The sequence below is a fragment of the Manis javanica genome, chromosome 1, assembly GCF_040802235.1.
Source record: "Manis javanica isolate MJ-LG chromosome 1, MJ_LKY, whole genome shotgun sequence".
Classification (NCBI taxonomy): Eukaryota; Metazoa; Chordata; class Mammalia; order Pholidota; family Manidae; genus Manis; species Manis javanica.
The window spans coordinates 21,112,289-21,136,712 of record NC_133156.1 but is presented as its reverse complement, the minus strand read 5'-3'; the positions used below and the strand labels follow the sequence as shown (position 1 = coordinate 21,136,712).

General features: G+C 44.2%; 1 protein-coding gene across 1 annotated transcript in view; it reads right to left on the bottom strand.

Moving 5' to 3' along the window:
• FREM2 (FRAS1 related extracellular matrix 2) overlaps positions 1–24,424 on the bottom strand; it is a 138,791-nt gene that overhangs the window by 50,531 nt on the left and 63,836 nt on the right. Inside the window, exons 4-6 of the mRNA XM_037012052.2 lie at positions 21,778–22,008; positions 17,129–17,254; positions 15,792–16,043 (exon numbers count right to left, since the gene is read on the bottom strand). Coding sequence (XP_036867947.2) covers positions 15,792–16,043; positions 17,129–17,254; positions 21,778–22,008 — 609 coding nt within the window. The remainder of the gene's footprint in view (positions 1–15,791; positions 16,044–17,128; positions 17,255–21,777; positions 22,009–24,424) is intronic.

Below are 24,424 nucleotides of genomic sequence, written 5' to 3'. Positions count from 1 at the left end.
CAGACACTTACTGAGTATATGCAGTGTGCCTGAACTGTTCTAATATGTATATTAGAACTATACGATATATATACATATATGTAATAGATATTAGAACTACTAACATATAAATTTGTTTAATCCTAATAACCTTTCGAGGTAGATACTTTTATCATCTCCACTTTACAGATGAGGAAAATGGGAGTCTAGAAGGCCAAGATCAGTAGCCAATAAGTGGAAAGGAAATCAGACCGTCTGCCTCTAGAATGAATGTGTGCTAGTTGCTGCTCCACTCCAGCAATAATCACTTTCAGTGGAAGTGGAAAGAAAATGTGTGCATGTAACTGTATACATAGGAAAACCACACGTGGTACTTAAGTGACCTCAAGGGAGAGGTGGGGGTTTGGCCAGGGAGATGACTAGGCCATAGCCACTTAGGTGGTATGCTCCTGTTTAGTCCTCATGTAATAATTTTGTAATAAAAAATTAATACTAAACAAGGATTAATCTGCACATCTACCTCCTTTAAACATAACCTCAAAATATTACCTTTAAGAAAAATATTGAGTATAGAGCAGAAAGTCTCTCCTCTCCTGCTAAAATCTTTAAGATGTTTTTTACTCTTAACCGATTCTGGCATCCTTACAGGCCTGCCGCAGTATTTCACAGTGTTGTGGGTGAGTGTTCTCTCTGGGGAACTGAGTGGTTACTGCTTTCTGAAAAAAGTCACTATCCAAGAGTCCCAAGGTCCGGGAAAGTTTGTGTCTCCCCTTCCTTACATAACCACGTCTCCTCGCCCTTCCCACAGTGTTCTCTGCACCCAGCATTCAAAGGAGTTGTCCAAGGCATCGCCCTCATTAGGCAGACGAGATCACGTATTTTTCATCCACAAAATCCCATGAGAAGCACGGCCCTGACACATGGGAGATCGTCAAAAGATGTGTGGAGACATAAGCTCACACTGGTAACAGCTCTCGGGATTTCTCATCAAAAGCAATCATTTTGTCTCTAAAGCTCATCCCATGAGTGAGAACATAACAATTGTATTAGAGTTCTTAACAATAGTAATATTATAATAGCTACATTTATGCAGCGTCTGCCTCTGCAGGTCATATGGGAATCCCTAGAATCCTTGTTACATTGCCTACAATGCTCATAGCAGCTTTATAAGGAAATTATTTTTATCTGCTGTTTACAAATAAAATGAAATTGAGACTTGGAGAGGTTGAATAAGTGGCTCATGGTCACATAGCCAGCAGGTGTTGGAAGCAGGATTCAAACATCAGGCTGGAAAAGTGAACATACTTAGAATATTTTTCCGAAAGACGTGTAATGACAGTCTGTTTGAGTGACAAGAGACGGACATAACAGTCTACGTAAGAGAAAAATCAGGATATGTTATTGTATTATAGAGGATTCCTCAGTCGTGAAGATAAATTCCTTCATTAAAAAACAATACCATCATAGAAAGAGGAAAAAAATGAGGTCACTTTCTGTCAAACTTTCCACACCTTTAAAATTCTTACTGCTTCAAAAGTCACCAGTCACAAGGCATAAATGTATATTTTTATCCCTGCTGTCTACAGTCAATTTTATAAGTAAGATTTCAGAATCAATGGGAACTTTGACATCAGGGTGATTTATGCGGGAATCCCAACAGCTGGATGGAGATTATGACCGACGTAGCACCAAACACAATCCGTGTGAGGTCTCAGGAACAAAAGCATGTGCTATGTGCTGGACACTCAAAAAATAAACTAATCTTGACTGCAGACTGCTGGACAGTTGGCACAGGAAACATGCCTGCAGGGGGCAAAGCAAGGTACTCCAGAATAAAGGGCTGATGTTGCACCGTTTCCAGCTGCGAGGAATGGGCTTCTTTCTTGGAAGAGTCCTTTCTCCTTGTCCTACCTGTGAGCGGTACTCGGCCACCTCCCCTCCCTGCCTCCTCATGCAGGCCTTCCAGGGGGCCCAGGTCTTCCAGCCGCCCGTGGTTTGGCGAGAATGAACGCACAGGACTGTCTAGGAGCCGGGGGGTGCTGGGCTGCCTCCCGTCTCGGCCCCGGGGAGGCCAGCCTCTTTGGTCCGCCATGTCTGGTCTGCAATACGGAGATAATCCTGTAGGGCCTGTGGGGAGTCGGATCACTTAGTTTTAAGGTTTTTGCCCCTTTGCCGAGACTGCCACATTTCGTGTTGGTGTGATACCAGTTGGCAGCTACTCTCATTCAACATTCAGGCAGCCCGTGCATACTTTCTGCAACCTTTATTGAAAACAGTTGCTTCCTCTCAAGGAAAAGTAGGAGTCAGAAAGCTGTTCTTGTCTCAGAGTAAGGACAAATCATAAACCAAGACGATGAAATGTAGGCACTGAGAGTGTCGTGGCTTCTCACGTGCAGATTAAGTTTACTCAGCTTACACACGTGGCTCCGAATTTAACACCTCGTCAGAGGATTTAAACTTGCATTTGTTTTAACCTACAGAGAATGAAAGAGTTAAAGATATTGATGCCCTAACTACTTTACATATATTAATATTTTTTAAAAGTTCAGTTAAAAAATAAAGCCGTATCACCTCCCAGGAGCTAGGACTGGGGGGCAGTGAGCTGAGTCGTGAGCAGGTAGCTCGGAGAGGCAGCTGGTGATCGAATCTGACAGCCAAATAAATGGTTTATGTGGGGAAACTTAAAAGCCATTTCAAAGCTATTAGCGTTCGGATAAATATAACGTCCCTAAGAAGCTGTTTGGCATCTATAATCTAACAGCTGGATAGAAGTTGGAGCAGCCAGAGCTTTCCAGAACAAGGACAGCGCTTCTCTGCACCTTTGGGTGGGAGACTGGCCACTGGTTTCTGGAGAAGGACCGCAGAAAATTCTAGGTAAGTTAAAGGGCACATATTTTTTCTTAAAAGTGTTAGCACTTTATAAACACATTAAATGCATTTTGAGATAAATAGGGCTCTATTCTTTTTTTTGTCTGATTTTTTTCATATTATAAAAATAGTAAGTAATGGGAAGAATATTCAGAAGATAGCTCTGGCTGGACTGCCTGCCTCCAGGCATTCACCATCCATTTATTACACATTCATTGAGTGCCTATTACAGACCAGGTGCTGGGCTTTGAGCGGGACGTACTGACGGACACACAGCCTTGTCTTTGAAGAGTTTCTGGATCAGTGCTTGAAAGAAACAATAAACACACCATTACCTTGTTATCTTGGCAACAGCAATAATGGTAGTTAAAGATATCGATGCCCCAAGTACTTTACATGTATTAAGGTACTGATTCTTTGTAACAACCCTATGAGGTAGGTGCTATTATGAGGAAACTGGGTACAGAAAACTGGTATGTCTTCTACGATGGAGCAGAAAGGATGGTCTCGGAACCACATCCTGCGTCTGCGTGCGTGAGGTAACTCCATCGCGAGGATTTTCCCCCAGGATCGTGCTGCATTATTTATGTTACAAATTGTGTTACAGACCACATGTATCTCCTCAACTTCAAATGATCAGAAATGACCTTCCCCTCAGTACGACCACACCTTCGTCCAGGGCTACCAGCACCACTATTGGATTTTAAAGGTTTTCCTTTCTTCCTTCCCCTTGAATAATAACTTGAAAGACTATCTATTATCTTCACTTTTTCAGCGGCATGTCATGAATTTTTGTTCTTTTTCCTCTGCAGAATTTCACACCACGAGGCCTCTGTGTTCCTGAAGCTCTTTATCCATTTTCTTCTAGGAACCCTCTCCTCTGGTTCTTCTCTCAGCTCTTCCCCATTCCTTAATTGTGGGTGTTTTCCTGTATAGGACAGACTCAGGAAATGCCCATAAAGTGCTTGGCGCGTTCCCTGCACACAGTCAAGGGCTCAGCTCATGTAGGTGGTCATTCCTGGCAGCCGGACTTTGGGGCCTTGATGAATGAGCCCGTGAGGCGTGAGGACAGAGAGGTTTCCGGAGCAGAGGCAGGAACACAGAGGCTGAGGCTGAGCGCCCAGCCCCCATGCGACTATGGGGAGACCTTGGCATTTTGGGGTGTACGGCTGGCCTGAGGGGCTCCGGGGAGCACAGAAGGCAGTGGGCGGGCCAGGCAGGACCTGCGGCCACGCTGGGGGCCGGAACCGCTTCCTAGAATTTATCACAGGAGAGGTGCTCTCAGGTTTCAGAAGGGGAGGGAGAGATGGGAAGAACTCTGGAGGGGGCGCAGCCTGGGGGCAGAGAGACTGAGTAGCATCCCTGCAAGACTGGAAGCTGGCTTGGGTAGGGGGGCAGCTGTCCAGATGCAGGAAGGTGGGAAGGACAGGCTGTTCAGAATTAGCAAGGGGGCAGAACCCAGGATCCGGGGCAGGAGGGAGAGGAAGGAGCCTCGTCCTGGCAGAACTGTTCGCCAAGATTAGGGATGCGGGAGAACCATCAGGTTAAAGCCGGACTGACGGCTCCAGCCTGTCGCGTTTGTATTTCCTGATTTGCTTTGATAACTTTCAGAAGCTAAGGCACCGGCAGCGATTTGTGTGTCTACACAACGTTCCTTTCACTGCTTGCAAAGAGAAAGAAGAAACAGCCTGCACACAAAAGTAAATGATTGGGTTTTCCGTAATCACAACGCGAGGGTTTGAGGAGCTTCCCTCCTCACAGAAATGTCAAGGGATGCAATGTTTTGCACAAGGTAATGAACCCTTCCTCAGAGAATTAATCAAAACATCTCCTGCTAATAGTTTATCTGTGCTCTCAGGCTGTTGAACTAGATCCAGGATATACTGCTATTGACATGCACTGACATTTTAAAGAACTTCAAAACATGTATTCTGGGCCAATGCCGGTTAAAACATGCAGGTAGGTGGGTTGGGAAGATGGTGATCCTCTGGCGAGTGGGCATAAAACGCTGTACCCCTTGCAGCCCCGTTGTGCAGTGTCGACAGCATTTCCCGTTCACTGAGCTGTAGACCATGCAGCCTGGACCAAGGGGTAAAGCCGGCACCTCCCCTATTTACACTTTTATCGCTTATTTATAGGCTCACCTTGCAGCAATGCAAATGCGAAGAGCCCTACGGCTTTGACTCTTTAAAGCTTTTCCTGGTGGAGAGTGCGGTCCTGAAAACCATCCCCCTGGAGAAGCACTTGAAAAAGGAAAGAATGAGCTTCTTGTTGGCATTGTGACTGCAGAGCGTCAGTTTTGGGGCACGTTTCCTGGGACTGGGAAACAGACTGTGAAACGCCCTCAGGGAAATTGAAGCTGAGATACATTTCAGCCCTAGGAGGTGTGAAAAGCAAGCTATCTTTCTCTCACAATGCCTATATTCTGACTATTCTGATGCTGTCTTTCATCCATTTTATGTCTTTTCACAGGGCTGTGTTTAAACTCAGCGGCCACTGGTGTGTACTCTGACTCCCTTCATCCCAAACGGTGTGGCTGTCTTCACAAGTGAGGGACTGTCACGGCTTGGGGGCCAGGAGGCAATGCACACGGATGTGTGAGGATGTGTGAGGACCTTCGCAGTCCTCTGTTGGAGGAGGTCTGGCCTTTCTGGAACACGAGGCCACACTGGGTGCTGTTTTGAAAGCTGCACATAGGTGGGGTGTGGTCTCACGCCTCCCTGTTTGCTTCTGGGTGCCCATTCCTTCTTTAGGGTTCTCTGCAGACGGGATGCACCCCGCTTACCGCTGTGTCCTTAGGGCTTTGGACGGTGCCCACCACTCGCACGGCTCCTGCGAGCATGTGAAGGGAGGCCAGGGCAAATCCTGGCTCTTTTACCCGAGCACAGCATCTGGCCCATCAGAGCAGCTCAGCAAATATTTAAAAATCTGAACACATAGGGCTTCAAACGTCTGTCTCAGTATGAGAGGATGGAGACCTGTTCCTAGAGAAAGGAGGAGGATGCTGCATTTCTCTGCAAGTGTGAAGGGAAAGATGTATCCATAATTTGAAGGGCTTCAAATTGTTACAGATGGCCTAAAGAAAAGAGGCATTTTTGGTTTTAGCTACTATAATCCAAGTGGAGATTATTATTGTGATCATTGGTAGCATGATGCAGTTCACCAGTCTTATCGATTGATGTTACCCATACAGTTCACGGGGCAACCTCGTACCTCTGGGGGTCAGTAGCAAGGTTCTCTGCATTACGTAAAGGCCGACTGAAGGTTAATTGCAAGAAAGGAATGTATAGGATTTATAATATAAATGAGGAATATAGGGAGAAACAAAGAGATCCCAGTGTCTGCTTCCGGAAGACAGTTCATTCTGTCTTCATTGATCCGCTTCTCAGGGAAATCATAAAGCCTGTCTGTCTCCTGTAAAAGGTAACGCCTATCTGTGAAGAGAGGGGGATGTACACAGAGGACCTGGTGACCCCAGAAAGGCCCCTAATTCAAGGAGAACGACTTCTGGTTGGTAACAGGTTTTATGAGGAGGCAAACCGACAAGTTTCAGATTTCTACAGTGCCCGCCTGGCATGTCGACAGCACACGGTACATATAGTCCAATATGTTTTCCTTAAGTTTTCATTCTAATACTGTAAAAGGGATGCTGTTGTCTAGGAATGGATTTTATAAAATACAAGTTTTCGACAGCAGACCATACTTATATAGTGCAGTGTCTGGAATCACTAAATGAATAGTCATGCTTCTCCAAGTTCGTGGCAATATTTCATAGACTCTGGCCTCTCTCTACATCATGGAGTGTGCAGGTCAGGACTTAGAAGTGCTCTGGGTTCAGCCAAATTGCCACTTTTGGCTTATCAGCATTTTCTTTGTGGTTAATGTATTCAACAAGAGGATACGCTAGGCCTCCATTGCTGGTGATCATTAGAGGAGCTTCCGATGCTAACAGTAACATTTACTAGGAGATTTTTCCAATAGTCAACCTCTCGTGTATTTTTAATTGTACTATCTATTTTAATAATTTTAAACTTGCAAAACCTGAAGTCTAGTATCCGAGAAGTTGCTTCTCAGATGTATGTGATTTTTAGCACTAAAATGCAATTCATCTGTGACTGAGCTCTTGAGGTTCCTCTAACTATTTAGTAATCTGCTTCCAGGGTATCAGTGACGATAAATCAGCATTATCTATCCTTTAACGTCTGCAAGATGGTCTAACTAGGCTGGCACTCACTCTCCTGTTGGACAAGATGGGAATCAGGTGGACAGTGTTACAATGAAAACACACAACTAACACAAGATGGCATTCACCCATGAAGACTTGGGGAGGGAACTCAAGCCAACCCTTCAGAAGGGCAGTGCCTCCCACTGGGCAGTTTGCTACATGATGTGGGAGAAACGACGCTGGTCCTTGTCCAGCTGAAGTCCCAGACCACACTAACGTGCTCTCCTGAAGACACGTGAGAGATTATAATCAGCAACGGGTGAACCAGATAGTGCATGTACAGGTTGGCCTAACGTCTGTGACTGTTCACATTTTCATCATTCCAGGATCCTCAGGGGCTGTGTGCACACATCGCTAGTTCCATCTTGTAAAGTTCTCTGTTCGGATACTTCATGCTACCTTGAAACATTACAGTGTAGAGCCGGAAGGCAGCTCTGTGGTCCAAACATGCACACCACCTGAATGATCTGAAGTGGGCAGATGATAGCGTTAGGACTGTGGACCCTGTAGGCAGCCTGGCTACATGCTCAGCAGCCGTTTGACCTTGAGCAAGTGGCCTGACCCCTCACAGATGATGAAGCTGAGGCATATGGAATACAACCCTGCTTAGAGCTGGCGTCTGTGTGTTAAATGCAGTAAGTTAAGTAAAGGCTTAGTGTGCCTAAGAAGGTGCTCATGTTAGCTGTTGTTATTGTGTGACATATGATGTCTATGAAGCCCGGAAAAGTTAAGATATAAGTCAATTTAATATTGTCGGCAGCATGGTCCTTATCAATATCACAACCTTAACATGTTAGAGTGACCCTAGCAGACTGCACGCCTGCCAATGTACATGCTGTGAATTTGAGAGCTTATATCTGGGGAACCTGATCCTATATCCTGGCACGCTTCCCTGGGCTCACTTTCTTGTGGGCCATAAGGTCACTTCACTGTAAATTATACAAAACGGTTAGCTGCTCTCAAAAACCCTGGAGCCGTTGCCTTTTCTGGTAACGGAGGTGAACATTTCATGTGACCAGCAGGAGAGATTCAAGTGGCTGCTTGCCAAGCGTGTGGATGCTGTGGAACAACGTTCCCGAGGCCTGTCCAGCTGTGAGCTGTGCACTGTATCAACGGCTTCAGAAAGACCAGCGGCGTCCCCCACAGCACAGCAAGGCCCTGCAGAGCCACCGACCACAGCACACGGGGCAAAAGGTCTCCCATTGCTACTGAGCTCGGTCGGCCCTTGCTGATCTGCCTGAGTACGCGCCTCCCCTGGGGGAGGTGACCCCTCTTCACAGCTGGCCCGCTGGGCTCTGAGACCAGCCAGGTTCAGGGTTACGTAGAGAGGCCGGGAAGCGGACTCTGCGGGTGTCCCAAGAGGCCAAACCTGCGAAGTCTTGCTTCTCTGGACCCACCCTGCTACTCACGGTCAGGAAATGATCCCCTGTTCACACTCACAAATGCTCCTCGTCCTCCCATCTCCCACTCATGAGCTTGTTAAAAATGATTTCATCCTGTAATTTTGCAACCCCTCTCCTGAAACCATTATGATTTTTAAGAAGGATGTGAAGTCGCTCTTTATCATAAAATGGTTTAAATGTAGCTGAAAAGATGTACCAACATGGGAACTAAATCACACTATTTCAGTTTTTAGTCATCTTAAAAAGATGCAATATTTAAAACCAGTTTGGTTAAAGGGGCTAAAGGTGTACTTATTATGTGACAACTCCAATAATGTACTTAATTTTGCACATTTCCACAAATATCTTTTCATATAACAAGTGATAATTACTATTTGCCCCTAAGGGCCCCAAATCTGAATATTAATATTTAGTAGAAATATACCCTAATAACCTTTCATTGTTCCCCTGGGTGCAGGTGTACACGTGAAATCCTACAGCATCGTAAATTCCTCGCCCGCCCGCCCCTGTCTGTCTCCCACTTCTCGGGTAACCTTCTGATCTTCATCACGAATGAATTGCGTGACGCCTGATGCAAGCAAACCTCTAGCACCAACTTAGCCATTGCATGTTTAGAGGGTCTGTTACCAATTTCCACTTGTGTATCTCATAGATCCCTTGAATTTGGCACATTTAAGCAACATTTCTCATCTTGCACCTCCTTTCCCCAGACTGGTTCCCTCTCCTAAATCTCCCATCATGAATGGTCCCTCCATTCTTTGAACCTGTGAAGCACATTTTTTACATACATATTTTTAAAACCCCTCTGTTCCCTACACAAAGTCCAAGTCATAGCAGGCTTTTTTTTTTTTTTTAGCAGTGGGGCCTTTCGGTTCCAGTCTCACAGGCCTCACCATACTTCCACAGCCATTTTCTGCTCCAATTCTGTTCACTTACATTGCTCTCTGATCAATAACCTCCAAGCCCTGGTCGATCGCTGCACTCTTCTGTCTGAAAGCTTCCAAATGTTCCTACCAAATAAACTCAGAGCTCCTTATCTCATCCAATGGCATCCACAATGCCTCAAACCTGCTCTACAGTCTTTATTGCCAATGATTTCCACCTTTCTTTTATTTAGTTTTTAAAGCGTTTTCATACAGATCGGGTTACATGGTCTCACAAAAATTCTGAAAGGTAAGGAATTCAGGTAATACTATGCTCAGGTTGCAAATGAGGAAAATGAGTTGGAGAAAAGTGGATTGGTCCAGATCCCTTCATTAGAAAGTAACAAAAGTGTGCTTACTGCCCCCGTCCAACACCTCGTGCACAGAGCTGGCACTAACCCTCTCTCAGAAAGGGCGGCCTGGCCAAACCGGATTGCACGCTGCTCCCAAGGGCCTTCTCGCCCTCACGCTTTCATTCAGCCAATCCTGGGACACCAAATCCTCTCCACCTGAATCCCCCCCACCTCTTCAAACCTTTATCTGCTCCTGCGACTCACAAAGTAATCATACAACTGCTTTTAGTCACACTCTGCCTTCTCAGTCTTCCTTTTACTGTTTCAAATTATTATGGAAATAAATTATTCCCATTCAATCTTTTATGTACTTAGTTTTTTTCTCTCAAATAGATTTCAAGCATTGCAAGATTTTAAGCATCCTGGCTTATGTCTTAAATGTCTTTGCAGCCCCCACCTGTCACACTACAAATGTTTGCCGTGTGTGTGTGTAATGTAAGATTAGATTTTTTTAAATGGCAAGACATTTCCTATAAGCTGTTGTACTCTATTTTATTTTTGTTTTCAAAGCATGTAATACCTACATCATTATACCTAGCCTCCTTCCCATGTGGAAAAGCTGGCAGGGTCATTAACCCCAGGCACTCCTGCCGCGCCCTTCACAGAGGAGGGACTCACTTCGCAAACATGCCTCGGCTTTGGCGGAATCCTCAGCCTCATCAGCTGTATTCACCAGGCTGCCATGGGCCGCAATGAATTCATCTTCTGAAGCGTTAGAAACTCCTTTCTCCATGTCTTGATTTTTAGTATTGTCCTAGCTCAAGCATAGTAAGTCCTGCCAGGTTGTTACTTGGATTGAATTTGGCTGTTCCTTACGGTGACTGGCTTGGCATTGCTTAATTGGCGCTCACGCTAAGCAAACAATAGAATCAAAGAGGAAAAAGGATGGCAACCGAGTCTTCAGATCTGCACAAACGAGGAAGGCATATTCCCCCCACACACTGTACCACGGAGCATATCCCCCCCACACTGTACCAGGGAGCATATCCCCCCCCACACTGTACCAGGGAGCATATCCCCCAGCTCCCCCCATACACTGTACCATGGAGGATTTTTCTAGAACTCAAAGTGTTTTTCTCTAAAGTAGTACTGCTGAGAGAAGGCTTTTCTGATGTCGGTAAGCTTTTCAACGGCCCTGAATTGGGTCACATTTTCCATGGGGCTCACCATGCTGCCTTTGATATGTCCCGCACTTATATGGAGCATGGTAATTTTCCCAGGGTAGCCAAGGAAGTCAGCCACTTTAGCGGAAACCCCTGCCGGTTGTCACACAAAAGCAGAAAATGGATTCAACTTGACTGTTCCTTAATTAACTTCCAAAGACTGACAGCAAAGATGAGTGAACTCCATACTCCTAATGAACAAAGGTTGCATATGACACCGTAGCCTTTCTGGAAGTACCGAGGATTAAAGGCTGATGTTGCGTGATTTGGGTCTCTGCACAGAACGACAGCATTATTCTTATGTCAGTGGACAGCTCATGGGCAATCTCTTCTAAACACAGTATTTTCAACTGTTTCTTAAAGATGCAACATGGATTTTATCAGGATATATTTCTGCACTTTGAGTCTCTGCTCTGCTCTTGTACTGTTAAGAGTTAGTACAGAGAAAACAGTTGGTCCTGGGCGAGATTTTCAGACACTTATACCTAAGAAAAGTCGTTTGTGGTACTGGCCCTGGTCCTCCACTCTGCAGGCACAGAAATGTCATTTCATAATTTCACTGAGGACTAATCCAGCTTTGAAGAACTAAGTTTGCTTTTTAAGATTCAGATTGCTCTGAGTTACAAAGTTAGAAAGGATTTACGTCTTACTAATCAGGGAGTGGTTAGTCGACTAGTCATCTGGTATACCCTTAACCACAGAAATGGTCACAGTCATCGGAGCAAAGAGTGTTGGAAAATCGTGAGGGATCTTTCACCCAGACTGTGTAACAGGCTTGAACATTTACCTACTCTCATTACATAATTTTTAGTGATTGAATGATTGTGCACCCTCAGAAACAATATCCCCCCCTCAACCAAGGTTGTCTATTACCACTGATCCCGACGACGGTGCTGGGCACAGGCCACTCCTACTCAAGGAGGGTTTTCTGATGAATTAAACTGCCATGTCGTGAGGTGGATACTTGAAAACTTTCCCATCACAGACATTTTAAATATGATAAGTATTTTAATGCAGATTTTATAATAGTGAAAGGAATACCCCCAAGAAGAAAGAATAAAGGCACAGCTCTGGGCAAATGAGCTAGTTCTGTGCCTCCCCAAGGTGGGCTGCATCTGCTTGTATGAGGATAGAAGACTTAGGGGGGGATCTGGAAGTGAGACCCCAAACATTAAGCCCGGATACCAAAAAGGAGTGTGTGAGTTAGAACAAAAATCCATCCTCTAACAGAATTTGTTGTTTCGGCCTGGATTCTGGATGGCCTAAAATAAGTTCCAACAGGCTGTCTAACATGTGGGCTTCGGGTTCTAATTGACACTTTGTGGTGTTGGGTATTCTCAGATAAAAAGAAAATTAATGTAAACATTGGTCTTGGAAACTGTTAGTCACATAAAACTGCTCTGAGGGTTTAATCTCTGAACTGAGGTTGTACTGGTTTCCTGCGTCTAAAGTCTCATCTAAAAATGAGTTCATAATCCAAAATTACCATGTGTAAGGAATACTGACTACACCATGAGCAAAAATGAGCAGAATCAATATCCAAGGGATCGGGACCTTGTAAGATCTTCAGTGATAAAACTATGCAATAAAAATTATAAAATGACTGTTTGGAGTACTAAACACATCAGAGAAGAAATCCATATAAAGAAAAAGGTAAGTTAAGATAGAAAGGAAAAGACAAATGTGGGGAAAAAAACACACGTAGAACTTCTCAAAGTGGAAAGTACAGTTACTGAAATAAAAAATCTCAGTGGCCAGGTTAAGGAGCAAATTACACATGAGTAAAGAAGAGAAATAAATGAAGCAGTCGATGAAAGTAATAGAAATTACTAAAGAGAAACCAGAACCAAAAACAGTTTTTAAAAAAAACCTAATAAAATATACAAACCTCCAGGAAGATAGACTGAGAGAGAAAGAGGGAGGGAAAGAGAGAGAAAATAAATAAGCAGTGCTGGGAATAAAAAGGAGACAAGTATTTGGGTGTAAGGGAGACCTACATCTTGGGAGACCATCATAACGAATGTGTGCCATTTATCTGAAAAAATGTGGATGACGTGGGCGATTTCCTTAGGGAAGAAAAATGTACTAAAGCTGACTTATGAAGAAATAGAAAACCTAAATATACCTAATCATTAAGAAGATAAAACAGTGGGACAAAATCTAGTTAAATGCATACAGGCGGTTTGAGAATTGCACAAAATCTGCAAAGACAAATCGTCTCAATCTTACTTAAAGTTTCCAGAGAGAAATACAAGGAGGCTAGTAGTCCGGCTCATTTAATGAGGCTGCAGTAAACTTGATTCTAAAAACAGACAAATACCCAATTGAAAGCACCAGCTTACTTATAAATATAGATGCAAAAATATTAAATGAAATAGTCTCAAATTCAACCTCGCCATTTATTAAAAAAATATGCAATGAATATGCTTATTCATGCCTGTGAGGACAGATTTCTGAGACTTACTGTCTCTGAGCCTCCGCCCTGTTCGTTTCCTCTCTTTTCTTTTTTTCTTTCTTCCTTACCCTGTGGCCATTGTATTTTTAAGAAAACAATTGTGATATTTGTCGGAACACTTTTATAGATCTTGCTTTTAATTAAGAAATGACTTTAATCTGTGTAGGTTTCTCCACCATCTCGGCCCCGGGGCAGAGGAAGCTCTAGTTTCTCTCTCTGGCTTGGGGGAAGGGGCACGTGCCTTCCTCCTGTCGATCGTTTTGTGCTGAGAAGCATGGCAGGAGTTTAGGAAACACGAAACCGGAATCAGAGGGAACAAGGGTTTACCCGGGAGGACATACAAGGCTGTGAGACAGGGCAGGAGTTTATCATCATCTCCATCAGAGCTGAACGGGCCTTTCTGCACTCGAGGAGTGTCCGAAGTGGAAGGGAAGGGACGGCGGGGAGGCCACACACACACACACACACGTGCACAGGGGGTTCGCTCAGCTGCACAGAGGCTGCGCAGATGACGGCTGATGATCGCATTCCTGACAAACTGCTGGTCCGAGGTCTGCACGGCGTTCTTAAAGTCACATCTAAAACCCAAGCCGGTGGCACGCAAATTCTCCGGCCCTCCCTGGGGCCAGCAGCTCGCTGGGCTCTGCCCGCCCCGTTCATAACACCGCTTTCACTGTCTACACCGGGAAGCTGGAGAGCTTCTATGAAATACTGGTAATCATAAAGTATTTTACAAATATTACATATTTATGGCTACCATACCAATGGTTCCCGCAACCTCATCACCACTGGGTTTCAGTTTTAGAAGCCGAGTAACTGCAGGGTAAGGTTGCAGATTTGGGGCCCTGACCTGGCCTGGCGGTGGGCTAGCTTCGTGAATTCAAGCCAATCACTCGGCCTCTCTAAGGCTCGGTCCTGTCATACATAAAACAGGGATTATGACATCACCCTTCACCCTTGAAAACATTTAGCAGTGCTCGTGTGAAAATAGCTGGCTCTTAATAAATAATATGGTTTCTTTCTGAATCTTTATTTTCCCCATGTGCACCCCACAAGAATCCACACGGGAAAAGACTTTTCTTTGCCAATGAAACAAACTGAACTGACGTAGTCATTAATCCTATTTCCTATTTCTAAATTAAGTCTGTCTCTTTCTATCTATATTACTAGAAATAGAGAGACATCTAGACAGCCGGTAGGTGTTCGGTGTAGACTATTAATTCTGTTTGGCTGACATTCAAAATACTGGGTTCCTCTCTGAGGTTAACTGAATTTCAAATAAAATTTCTGTACTTTACTTCAATACAGAATAGGATTGTTTATTAAATTGATAAACTAAAGCAACAGGGTCTTACCTGCATTAAAGGAAGAACCAAGACTTCCCTTTAAATCTCTCTTGACAAAATCATTCTGACTTTTCATCACCAGTGTTTCTGAGCCTTTCCAGTAAAAAACACTATTTATCAGTTCAGAGGATTGGTGGGCAGGTGATGCCCGAAGGACCCGGCGCTGTGCCCGGCACGGTGCACAGCACGCCCCTACCTCTTCAACTCCGTGTCACTAAACTACCAAAGACCCTCCCTGGTGGGTTATTTTCCACTTTCTGGGTTATTTTCTGGGATGAAAGCTTTTGACTTTCTCTGAACCAAAACTTTCATCCACCCACTTTCTTCTTCTTTTATCTACCATGAGGAAAAATTCGAGAAGGAAAGAAAAATACTCAAGCTCCAGGGTCCACCAGATTTATTGCCCTTTCTTCCGGAGAAGCCTCCCCATCTGTCCTCTGGTCTCCTTTCTTACCAGGAAGCACAAACTGTTTTTTGCATTGGGAAGATTTAGATCCTTTTGCTACTTTTTCTATTCAGAAAGAGGGATTGTTTTACGGTAATCCAGTTTTCTCAGCACGAGCAGCCTAGGATAAACCCGCCTTCTTTTTGGGGGCAGAGAGCTGCCCGTTGGACTTCATTTTCTATTTATTATTTTTTTAGTTATTCATTTCACAGCCTTGTCTGCTGGGTTTCTTTGTTAAATGAGTCCAAACACTGAGATCGAAGTTACGAAACATGAGTTTTTAACAGCAAGGTAAAACGAACAAAATGGGAATAAGTTAAGTTCATTAAACGTGCTGCAATTCTTCATCAGGAAATTTAAAAACTTCAACCACCTAATGGTAATAGCATTGTAAAAGAAACTGTATGGACGAAAAAACACACTTAGGCATGACTTTTGCCTTTTAAAAACATTCGGTCCTAACGGTTAGACTGGCGGAGGCAGCCCGCTTTGAGACTTAGCTGCTGTCAGACCCATCACAAGGTCAGTGCGCAAGTGGTGACTCCCCTGTGACCTCCTGACCCTGGCCGGGTCGGGCCCCACATTGGTGTGCCTGGAAAGAGGGATGCTTCTCAGGTAAACGAGCACTTACCGTCCTCTTTGTCAGGGACGATGGTGACCTGGGCGGCCGGGAACTGGGCCCCAATCCTGCCGCCCATGGGCATGCTCAGCAGGATGTGAAACATCTCCTCCTCTTCGTACAGGGAGTCGTCGATCACCACCACCCGGCACGTCTTCTCACGCTCGCCTTTGTCAAAGAGGATGATGCTGGTGTGGTCCTCGGGCCTGGATATGTAGTCGGAATAGGACAGGACAGACGTCGGCACCGTCCCCCTCGCGGTCCCTGCAGGACGAGGAGAATACGTGACAAGGATGTTTCCAGAGACAGTTATTTTCACACTCAGCATTTCCATGGCCAGTTTGCATGTGCGTGGACACCCTGGAAACTGCACCAGACCCACACGTGTTGGCATTATGAGTCACCTGTCATGATCTCAGACACGCAACAAATGCTCTGTTCCAAGTGTTTTCTCTTCTCCTTCCGGCTAGTGGTTTTTTGAAATGACACAAAATTAGAAAATAAGAGCTACTGCTGCTCAAGTGCACACTGTGTGCAGGCAAAGGGCCAAGCACTTTACGTGACGGGCTTCATTAACCCCCTCGACCCTGCCATTGGGCTTTACACACTCTGGTAACAGAGATCTACAGCAGCCACACCACTTGCTCTGGGCCTGCAGCCCAAGGCTGAGCCTGATGTTGTATTTCGACCACCATCCTTTACTGCCTTTCAACTCAGATACATTAATGGACATCTGAGCAAATGTCTGTTCAGGTATTAATTGCACATGTGACCTTTCCTCTCACATGTTCAGAAGATCTACCCATTTCCTAGAAAGTTGTTTAGCATATTAATAAATATTATGTATTAATTTTATTTTGTATTATGTAAAATCACCTTTCAGCGGGTGCTTTACTCAAAGAGCAAAATAAGTATTTTGAAATTTGGTTGAAATGAGTTTCAAACTACTTTGAAATTAGTTTCTTTTCCTTTTGTATGCATTTCTCTGCCTCTCTTTCTTTCTTTCTTTTTTTTAAACAATAACCACCTTCTCCTTGAGCGGTTTTGGGTAGGGGAGGCAGCTTTGATTTCTTGCAAAAAAGCTCCTGGTATTAGAATTCGTGGCCAAGTGAATCAGAAAGGTTTTCAAAAAGTAGCAGCAGAGCAGTCCTCCCAGACCCTCGCAGGGGAGCCCTCCAGGGCTCAGTAGGGAAGGCTTGCTCCTAGATAAAGGCTTCTCTTCTCCTTTATGAAAACTGTCATAGTAAGCCACCCCCCTCACAACATACACAATGGTATGGTTTCAGCATGATAAAGAGGCTTATTTAGACCTTTGTGGGAGGCCTTAGATCATTTGCAGGCTGAGCTACCTTGTTGCGTGTAACAGATCACCATCAACTCCTGGCTGACGTCTCCACTTCTCCTGATGGGAAGGAACAGCTCACCAACATCTTCTTCAACCGAGTACTCAGACAGGGGGATAAACACAGTTGATTCTAAGGAGAAACACAATTGTCACCACTGTTATTCGTGTCTGAGATTCTTCTCTCTGAAACAGTCCTTGGAAATTAAAATTGCTCTCAGGACTGATTCCCCCCACCCCCATCCGGCAAATTCTTATGGAAAAACAGTGTGAGGGGAAGTGGGGGGAGAGGGGAGAAGTAGGAATAAAGTGCACAGGGTGGGGGCTGTGAAATCTTAGCCTAGAAATAAAACCCAACGTTGCTTTTATCTCCAGCAAGTGTATTTTTTTTTTCAATTAATAATGCTGCCGACACACTGCCTTTCAGTCCAACTTTGCTCCCTTGCAACGGATCAACACCTTCCAACGGAGAAGTTGAAGTCAGAGGAGGAGGAGACCTCAGAGGTCATATTGTGCCACCCCTTACTTTACAGATGAGGAAACTCTGGTTCATAGAGTTTAACTTACCTGCCAAGGATGCTTCCTGGTCAACTCAGGATTAAAACTCAGACCTTGTAATGACTAGCTATTACCGCTCTTCTACGATGCTATCTTTTTTACTCCAAATGTGTTCCTTTTGAATGGCTGATGATAACGAATATAACACTGCATCGTCCAACACTTGGCTTTGGTGTTTCTTTGTTGTTTTTTTAGATGTAAGTTTCTTTAGAATTCATGAATCTGTTTATCAGCTGTAAGGCACATATCTGGTCGCCTTCCTCCCCAGAGGAATAATAATAACACCTAATACACCATGTTATATTTATGCCAACATTGCCAATGGTACAAAATTTCAAAAATAATAATTCAGATTTGGGTTTCCTACAGCAGCCTGGGTCATCTGGATTCGAGCTCATAAAATGGGTTTGGTTCACGCAGCACAGAAAAGTTTGCCTTTCTATGTATCAAAGATTAGGGTTCTTAAGATATAAGCTCTGCTTTCCTCTAGAATGATGTTTCCTCTCTACGATATAGTATGCAGTACGAACCAGCAAAACTGATCACAGAATCAAATATTTAACCATTAGTTTATGGCTATATTTTGGTATCATAAAAATACCAGATGAGCCCATTTCAATCAGAAGTTTGCAGATACTTCAAGCATCCAAACGGAACAAGCATATAATACATTGAGGCTTTAGGTATCTGTGCTCAAATACCTATATTTAGGGTTGTATTCTCCTGATAAAGTACATAAAATTTGATTTACTCTGGTTAGACATTATACAAAGTAAAAAAGGAACGGGATCTTTATATCAATTGAGAAAGATAGACTCCTACACATTTTTCTCTTAACAGAAGTGAAAATGTTTAACATTAATTAATATCTGTACGCTTCTCCAAGCGAGGAAAGATGGTGTAATTTCTGACAGTCAGGGAACCGGACATACAGGGAGCTAAGAACCTTCACGGTAGCTTGGTTATTTCTCCTGTGGCTGCCGATTGCCTCCTTATCACAGTTGAGGGCATTCTGCCTTGTTAGTTGTGACCATGTAGTGGACTGTCACCGCCTAATGATATGACCCTTCAAGGTCTGTGTGCCTTCTCCACTCTGGCACCTGTATCCTCAGCTGCTGGCAGGTTTCCTGGCATATCGCAGATGGGCAATAAACATTTGTTGAATTTACCACTGCATTCTGCAAGGGCTGAAGTGGTCTTGCTTATCTTCCCTGAACACTTGGTTTTGTTCGCCTACACTAATATATCTAAGGCTTCATATATAAAAAGAATAAGAAGAGAAGGAATTATTTTTGTTGAATTTTTTTTTCATATACAAGAATAGGTGAAACAGTGATGCTGTGGCAAAGTATACTGTTTAATGATGACTTTGGATGTTATTTCTTTTTAGTCATGTGAAACGACAGAAGACTGTAGCCCTTGGAGGAAGGGAAAGCTTTGAGAAAAAAGGAATTATTCGAACACTGGTTCTGGCACTTGTGAGCTGAGAGACTTTGGGGAAGTAAGTTCTTTGGACCTCAGAGATCTCATTTGGAAATTGATTTCTAGACTGCAGCGCTGGAAACGTAAGATGAGATAAGGTGGTAAAGCTCCAATGGAGTGTGTGGCTCCCAGTGGGCATCCAAATGTGGTAGAGATTGGTGTCATGACCACTAACTTGCCCTTGTCCTAAGGAATCCTTTTTTGGACTTCTCTGGGCCAGGTCAGGAGGAATAACAGCAATCTGACATTTCCTCAAAGCCCCTGTTGTGCCAGGGAAACCTGCTGTCTGCTGTGGCTGCAGTCCAGCCTAGCTGCAGAGGACCCCTTAGGGGCAGACAATTGCTATCATTCAGCGGAGTTTCACAGAGGAGCGTCCAGCTCCTCAGACAAAGCGTGATTCCACCCATGCCTACCGACGCCGCAGGAGATGCAATCCCCCGGCTCCCAGGGGCCTGGCTCAGGCAGACGCCAAAGGACGGCTCTGTTTCCCAGCTTCATCATCCCGAAAATGAGTTAAATATTTCATGGACTTTCAAACCCCTCCCAACTGGAACTTTCTATGTGCACAGGTCAAGGACAGAGACTGGGGGCTCCAGCTGAAACTAGAGCGGTAGGCAGGGGTCAGGGAGGAGAAAGGAGGGAGGCAGAGATCATGGCGACAAGTGGCAGGTCAACACATGACTAAACCTATTGGTCCAGGCAGCTACTGACCTGCACAGTCGCGGCACACCGCTGCTCCCCTCCCTGCACTGCCCAGGCCTGGCCGGCCCCTCTCAGCCCGGCGGGCCAGGGGGCAGGATAGCTGTACGGCCGTCTGAAGATCTGGCTCCATTCCATTTACGGCCACCGCAGGGCAGCCGGGAATGGGGGCTGGGGTGTCTTTGTACCAGGCTCTAGCCTGGTGCCTGTCTTCTGAGGCAGGCTCTGCTCCTGCACGGATAGTGCGGGAAGACACGACGGCCGGACGCGCTCTGGAGAGAGGGGGCGACTCTACCGATCACAGAGCCATGGCCCCCGGCCTGGGGGCCACGGCGTCGGGAGGCACGGGAGCTGTCACAGAGCATGCATGTGGGCTCTGGGCAATAAACAAGCACCTGAAGTGTGCATGACTTCAACAGTGGATGTAGGTACTCATGTACTGAGTGAGATACTTGGACATTTAAAATCACTACCTAAATCACAACTATGTGATTTAAAAAATATAAGTGGATGGAGACTATTTTGAGAGTATAATTATGAACATCTGAGAATCCAGGATGGGGGTGTATATGCATATCTGTGTGTGTGTGTGTGTGTGTGTGTGTATTCAGTATCTCACTTCTTAGAGCCATTATGGATATAGAGCAGGCGTGTCACCCTGGGCTTATAAACAGGAAGGCGCAAATGCGTTTAGGTCCCTTATTCCTTAAGGTAAAGAATGGACATTGTGCCAAGGGGCAAATAAAACTTCCAGAAATGGCTCCAAACAAACTTTCATTAATGGGCCATTTTATGTGTATTAAAGCGGTCATGTGTTTGTTCAACAGAGAGAAGCTTTATCATGCTAGCACTTACCCGAAACTCAGGACTAAAAGAAAAATTAATTGTTTATTCCTAGATAATGCAGATAAAATTAAATGCAATTAACTGCTAACTGTTCTTTAATGGAAATTATAAACATAACCACCTCATATTTAAACACGGGAGAGATGTTAAATAAACAGAGCCGGAGCTCCCCTCTCTTATCCTCTCTCTTTAATTAGGCTCAGTCTTTTGACTCAGAGGTTTCCACACGCGTCTCCATTTCATGTCCTCAGTAGATTGTATCTGCACAGAACACTTAAGGGTTTCCTGACTGACAAAATAAAGTAGGCTGGCAGTTTAAGAGAAACGCATGTCTGGCTTCTGACAAGATTTCAGCTTTAGAAGAGTCTTTCCAAGGTTTGTGTAAATGCCAAGCTCTCAAAAAGCCATTCAACCTTTTTTTTCGGGACTGCATTGGAACAAGCCAGGACTGTAGAAGCATGGCTCGGAGGGAAAAGGTCAGATTACACACAAAAGCAGTGAGGTGCACTCTCACCAATATCAGCCAAGGGTGTGCGTGGACAAGAACATGTGATGTAAGAGAAACTAAAAGCAACAATTCAAGACACCGTTCAGCCAGTAGTGGAGTGGGCTGGGTGGGTGTTAGGAAACAAATGTGGAAACATGTGGCTGAAAAACTTTTGGCTGGTGGATAGGTGAAGGAAATGTGACTAAGTGTAATATGGGGAACAAATTAATCCAAAATGGTCTAGTTCTTAAACCATTTGTTTACAGGATATTGGAAAAGACATTTAAGAGACTTTTAGAAGTGATGAATTAATTCAGGAACAATGAGATGAGCAGGATTGATTCTAAGGGATACAATTATAATATGAGCAAGAGCATGTTGATAATGCTGTGCATATTGATAGATCATTTACTTGAAAAAAATATAGTTTCTCTTCATTAATTCTGGGGTTCCCTCTCCCCAAAGCCTACCTGCGAATATTGAACCATTAATCTAGAAAGTTCTCTCTACAGCAAGTCCAAACATTGAATCCGTAATTCCCTGACAAGGTATTTTGTCATAAACACACTGACAGTTGCTCTTACCATCTCCCGGGTCGATGATCTCCACGGTGGTCGCCGCGGGGAACTCCAGGGCAGCCATCACGGGCTCTGACAGGCCCACCCGGAAGGTCTCCGACCGCTCATGTTCCCCGTCACCCATGATGCGCACTCTCCACGTGGCCCTGGTCTGGCCTGGGTTGAACTGCACTTGTCTCTGAGCTTTGCCCTTGAAGTCTGTGTCTTTTCTTGCAGTTCCATCTCTTGTGCTAATACCTTCACAGAAACATGATACATCATTTTCTTAGTGTTGCTTTCAATTGGATTTTTAAGGTTTTTCCTTGTTGCTAATGTTTTGTGTGTCACTTTATCCTGTGGGGCAGACTAGATCCTGCTTTGGTTTCATGAAATATAATTGGGTACAGGTCATACAGTGAAGGTGATCTGCTGTAGGTGTCAAGCAATCCCTAGTTCTCAGCTACTCCTGTACCCACATGGCTCTGCTATACAGTCTTTGAGCTAAGTTTGCGTTTGAATCTCTTGTAAAATGAGACCAAGCGAATTAATATTTATGTTGGGCAACATTCTTACCCCTACGTGTTCATACAATCTCAAAACTTTTCATGCTTACTTTTGCATATGTTATACTGCATGCGTCATATTATGAAAACATAAGTACTTCTGTAACTAGAAAATACAGGTCAATAAGAGATTCTGTGAATCAAAGAATTCTTTGATAATCTAAACTGTCAATAGCTGAAGTAATACAAAATTATGATATTCTAAACATTTTTATGGAACTAGGTCTCTTAAGAGATTCTAATTCAGTGTTTGTCAACATGAGCATTGTCATAGTTTTTTTTTTGTGGAACACTCCAGAATTCTATGAAACCACGTAAGCAGAACTGGAGATCTAAATATATATGGTTACTATGAGCAGTATGTTTGGGTCACTCAAGGTCAATTTCAGTTAGCTGGGAGGCTTGAGGATCTCTGGCCACATTAGGGGAGGGCCCCCACCATAACTATGCCATGTACCCAAATCACAGAACAAATCTACAAACTAACGGCCAACAAATTTAATGTTCTAGAAAAATTATAAAACTCTAGTAGTAATCACACTAGCATATTCCTAAGTACTGAATCAGACAGACCCTCTTAGTGAGTCAAGTTCATAGAACAACTTTAAATTTATTTCTTCAAATGTTGGCATTTTCAGAGGAGCTGGTGGGAAAGACAGATTTAAAAAGGGAAAAAGAAACTTGTCAGTATTGGAAGTAAAAAGCCTGAAGACAGGTTCTTTAACGTGTCTTCAAATCTCACTTAATTGAAAAAAATACCTTATTTTTAGAAAATTTATTGTGTTCCTCAAACTAGACATAAAACTGGACCAGATAAGATCCATTCAACTGCCAAAATATTCCTTAAGCACCCACGATGTGCCAGGCTCTGTTCTAAGGGCTGGGGCTGCACCAGAAAATACGACAGACACCTCTGCCCTCGTGGTGCTTATGCAAGATGGATTTGGGTATTCATCCCTTCACCTGAATACGTCATTGACTGTTTCATTTAAAATGGAGATGAAAATAAATGTTTCATTAAAATATTTCTTATAGCTCTCAGAAAAGTAACTGAGCTACAAGTACTGTCTCTTTTTTTCAATAACAGGTAAGACATGATTTATTCCATGGCAAGAGAAAAAAGGGCACAGAGTCAGGAATCCCAGCAGCACACACCTTGTCGAATGCCGCAGGCTTCCTGTTAGCTCTCCGGTTCCTACTGTGCACAGAGTGGCTGCCACCCCCTCTCAGATGCACCGCAATCCACTGTCAAGGTGGTGATGAAAAGCTTCATTCTCTGAGGTTGCCACACAGGCTGCCTCCTGCCCATCTACCCCCAGTGGCAGACCAGCAAAACAATCTGTCTGGTGTCAGACGGCTACTGCCTACCTTTCTGTTTTGTTTTCTTTCAACATGCATGATTTTCCTGGGGATCTAAAAGGCAGTGAAGGACTTAAGGAATCACTGCGATACAGGGAATGCCGCCAATTCCTTACTAAGGGATAATCAGGTTGTCCGACCTGGAGAAAGTTGCATAACCAAACCCCACTTGTTGCAGCTAAAACCACTCAGGATATTCCTGGTGGGCTGTGGCAGATTCCCAGTCAGATATGCACGGTAAACAGACGATATCTGATTCACCAAGCAAAGAGGAATGGACTTCCAGTTTGTGAAAAAATAGTGTTGTCTTAGACTGCTATGCTTCTCAAACATGAGATAAAATTAAGAAGGACGTACCATCCTTTTTAAAAGGGAAAAGAGACAGAGATGGAATACTATGTTTGCTTGGAGTCACAAATAAAGATTTCCTTTTTATAACTGACACATGGTATCTGCTCTGAGTGTCGTCCTAGGCTACCTTGTTCCCGTAAAGTGTTGCTGCGTGGACCAGCAGCAGGCACAACTGCTGGGAACTTGTTAAAATGCAGAGTTTTAGGTTCTACCCCTACCGAATCGCTATCAACATCTTAGCAAGATCTCCAGGTAAGTCATAGGTGCATTGAAATCTGAGGGTGGGCACACACACGTTAAGCACTTCATACCCCCAAGGCCTTGTACATTTTAATAAAGGATGGAGAAACGGTGTGTAGATTGTGGGGGTGACAGATTGGTGCACACTTTAACCTAATGTG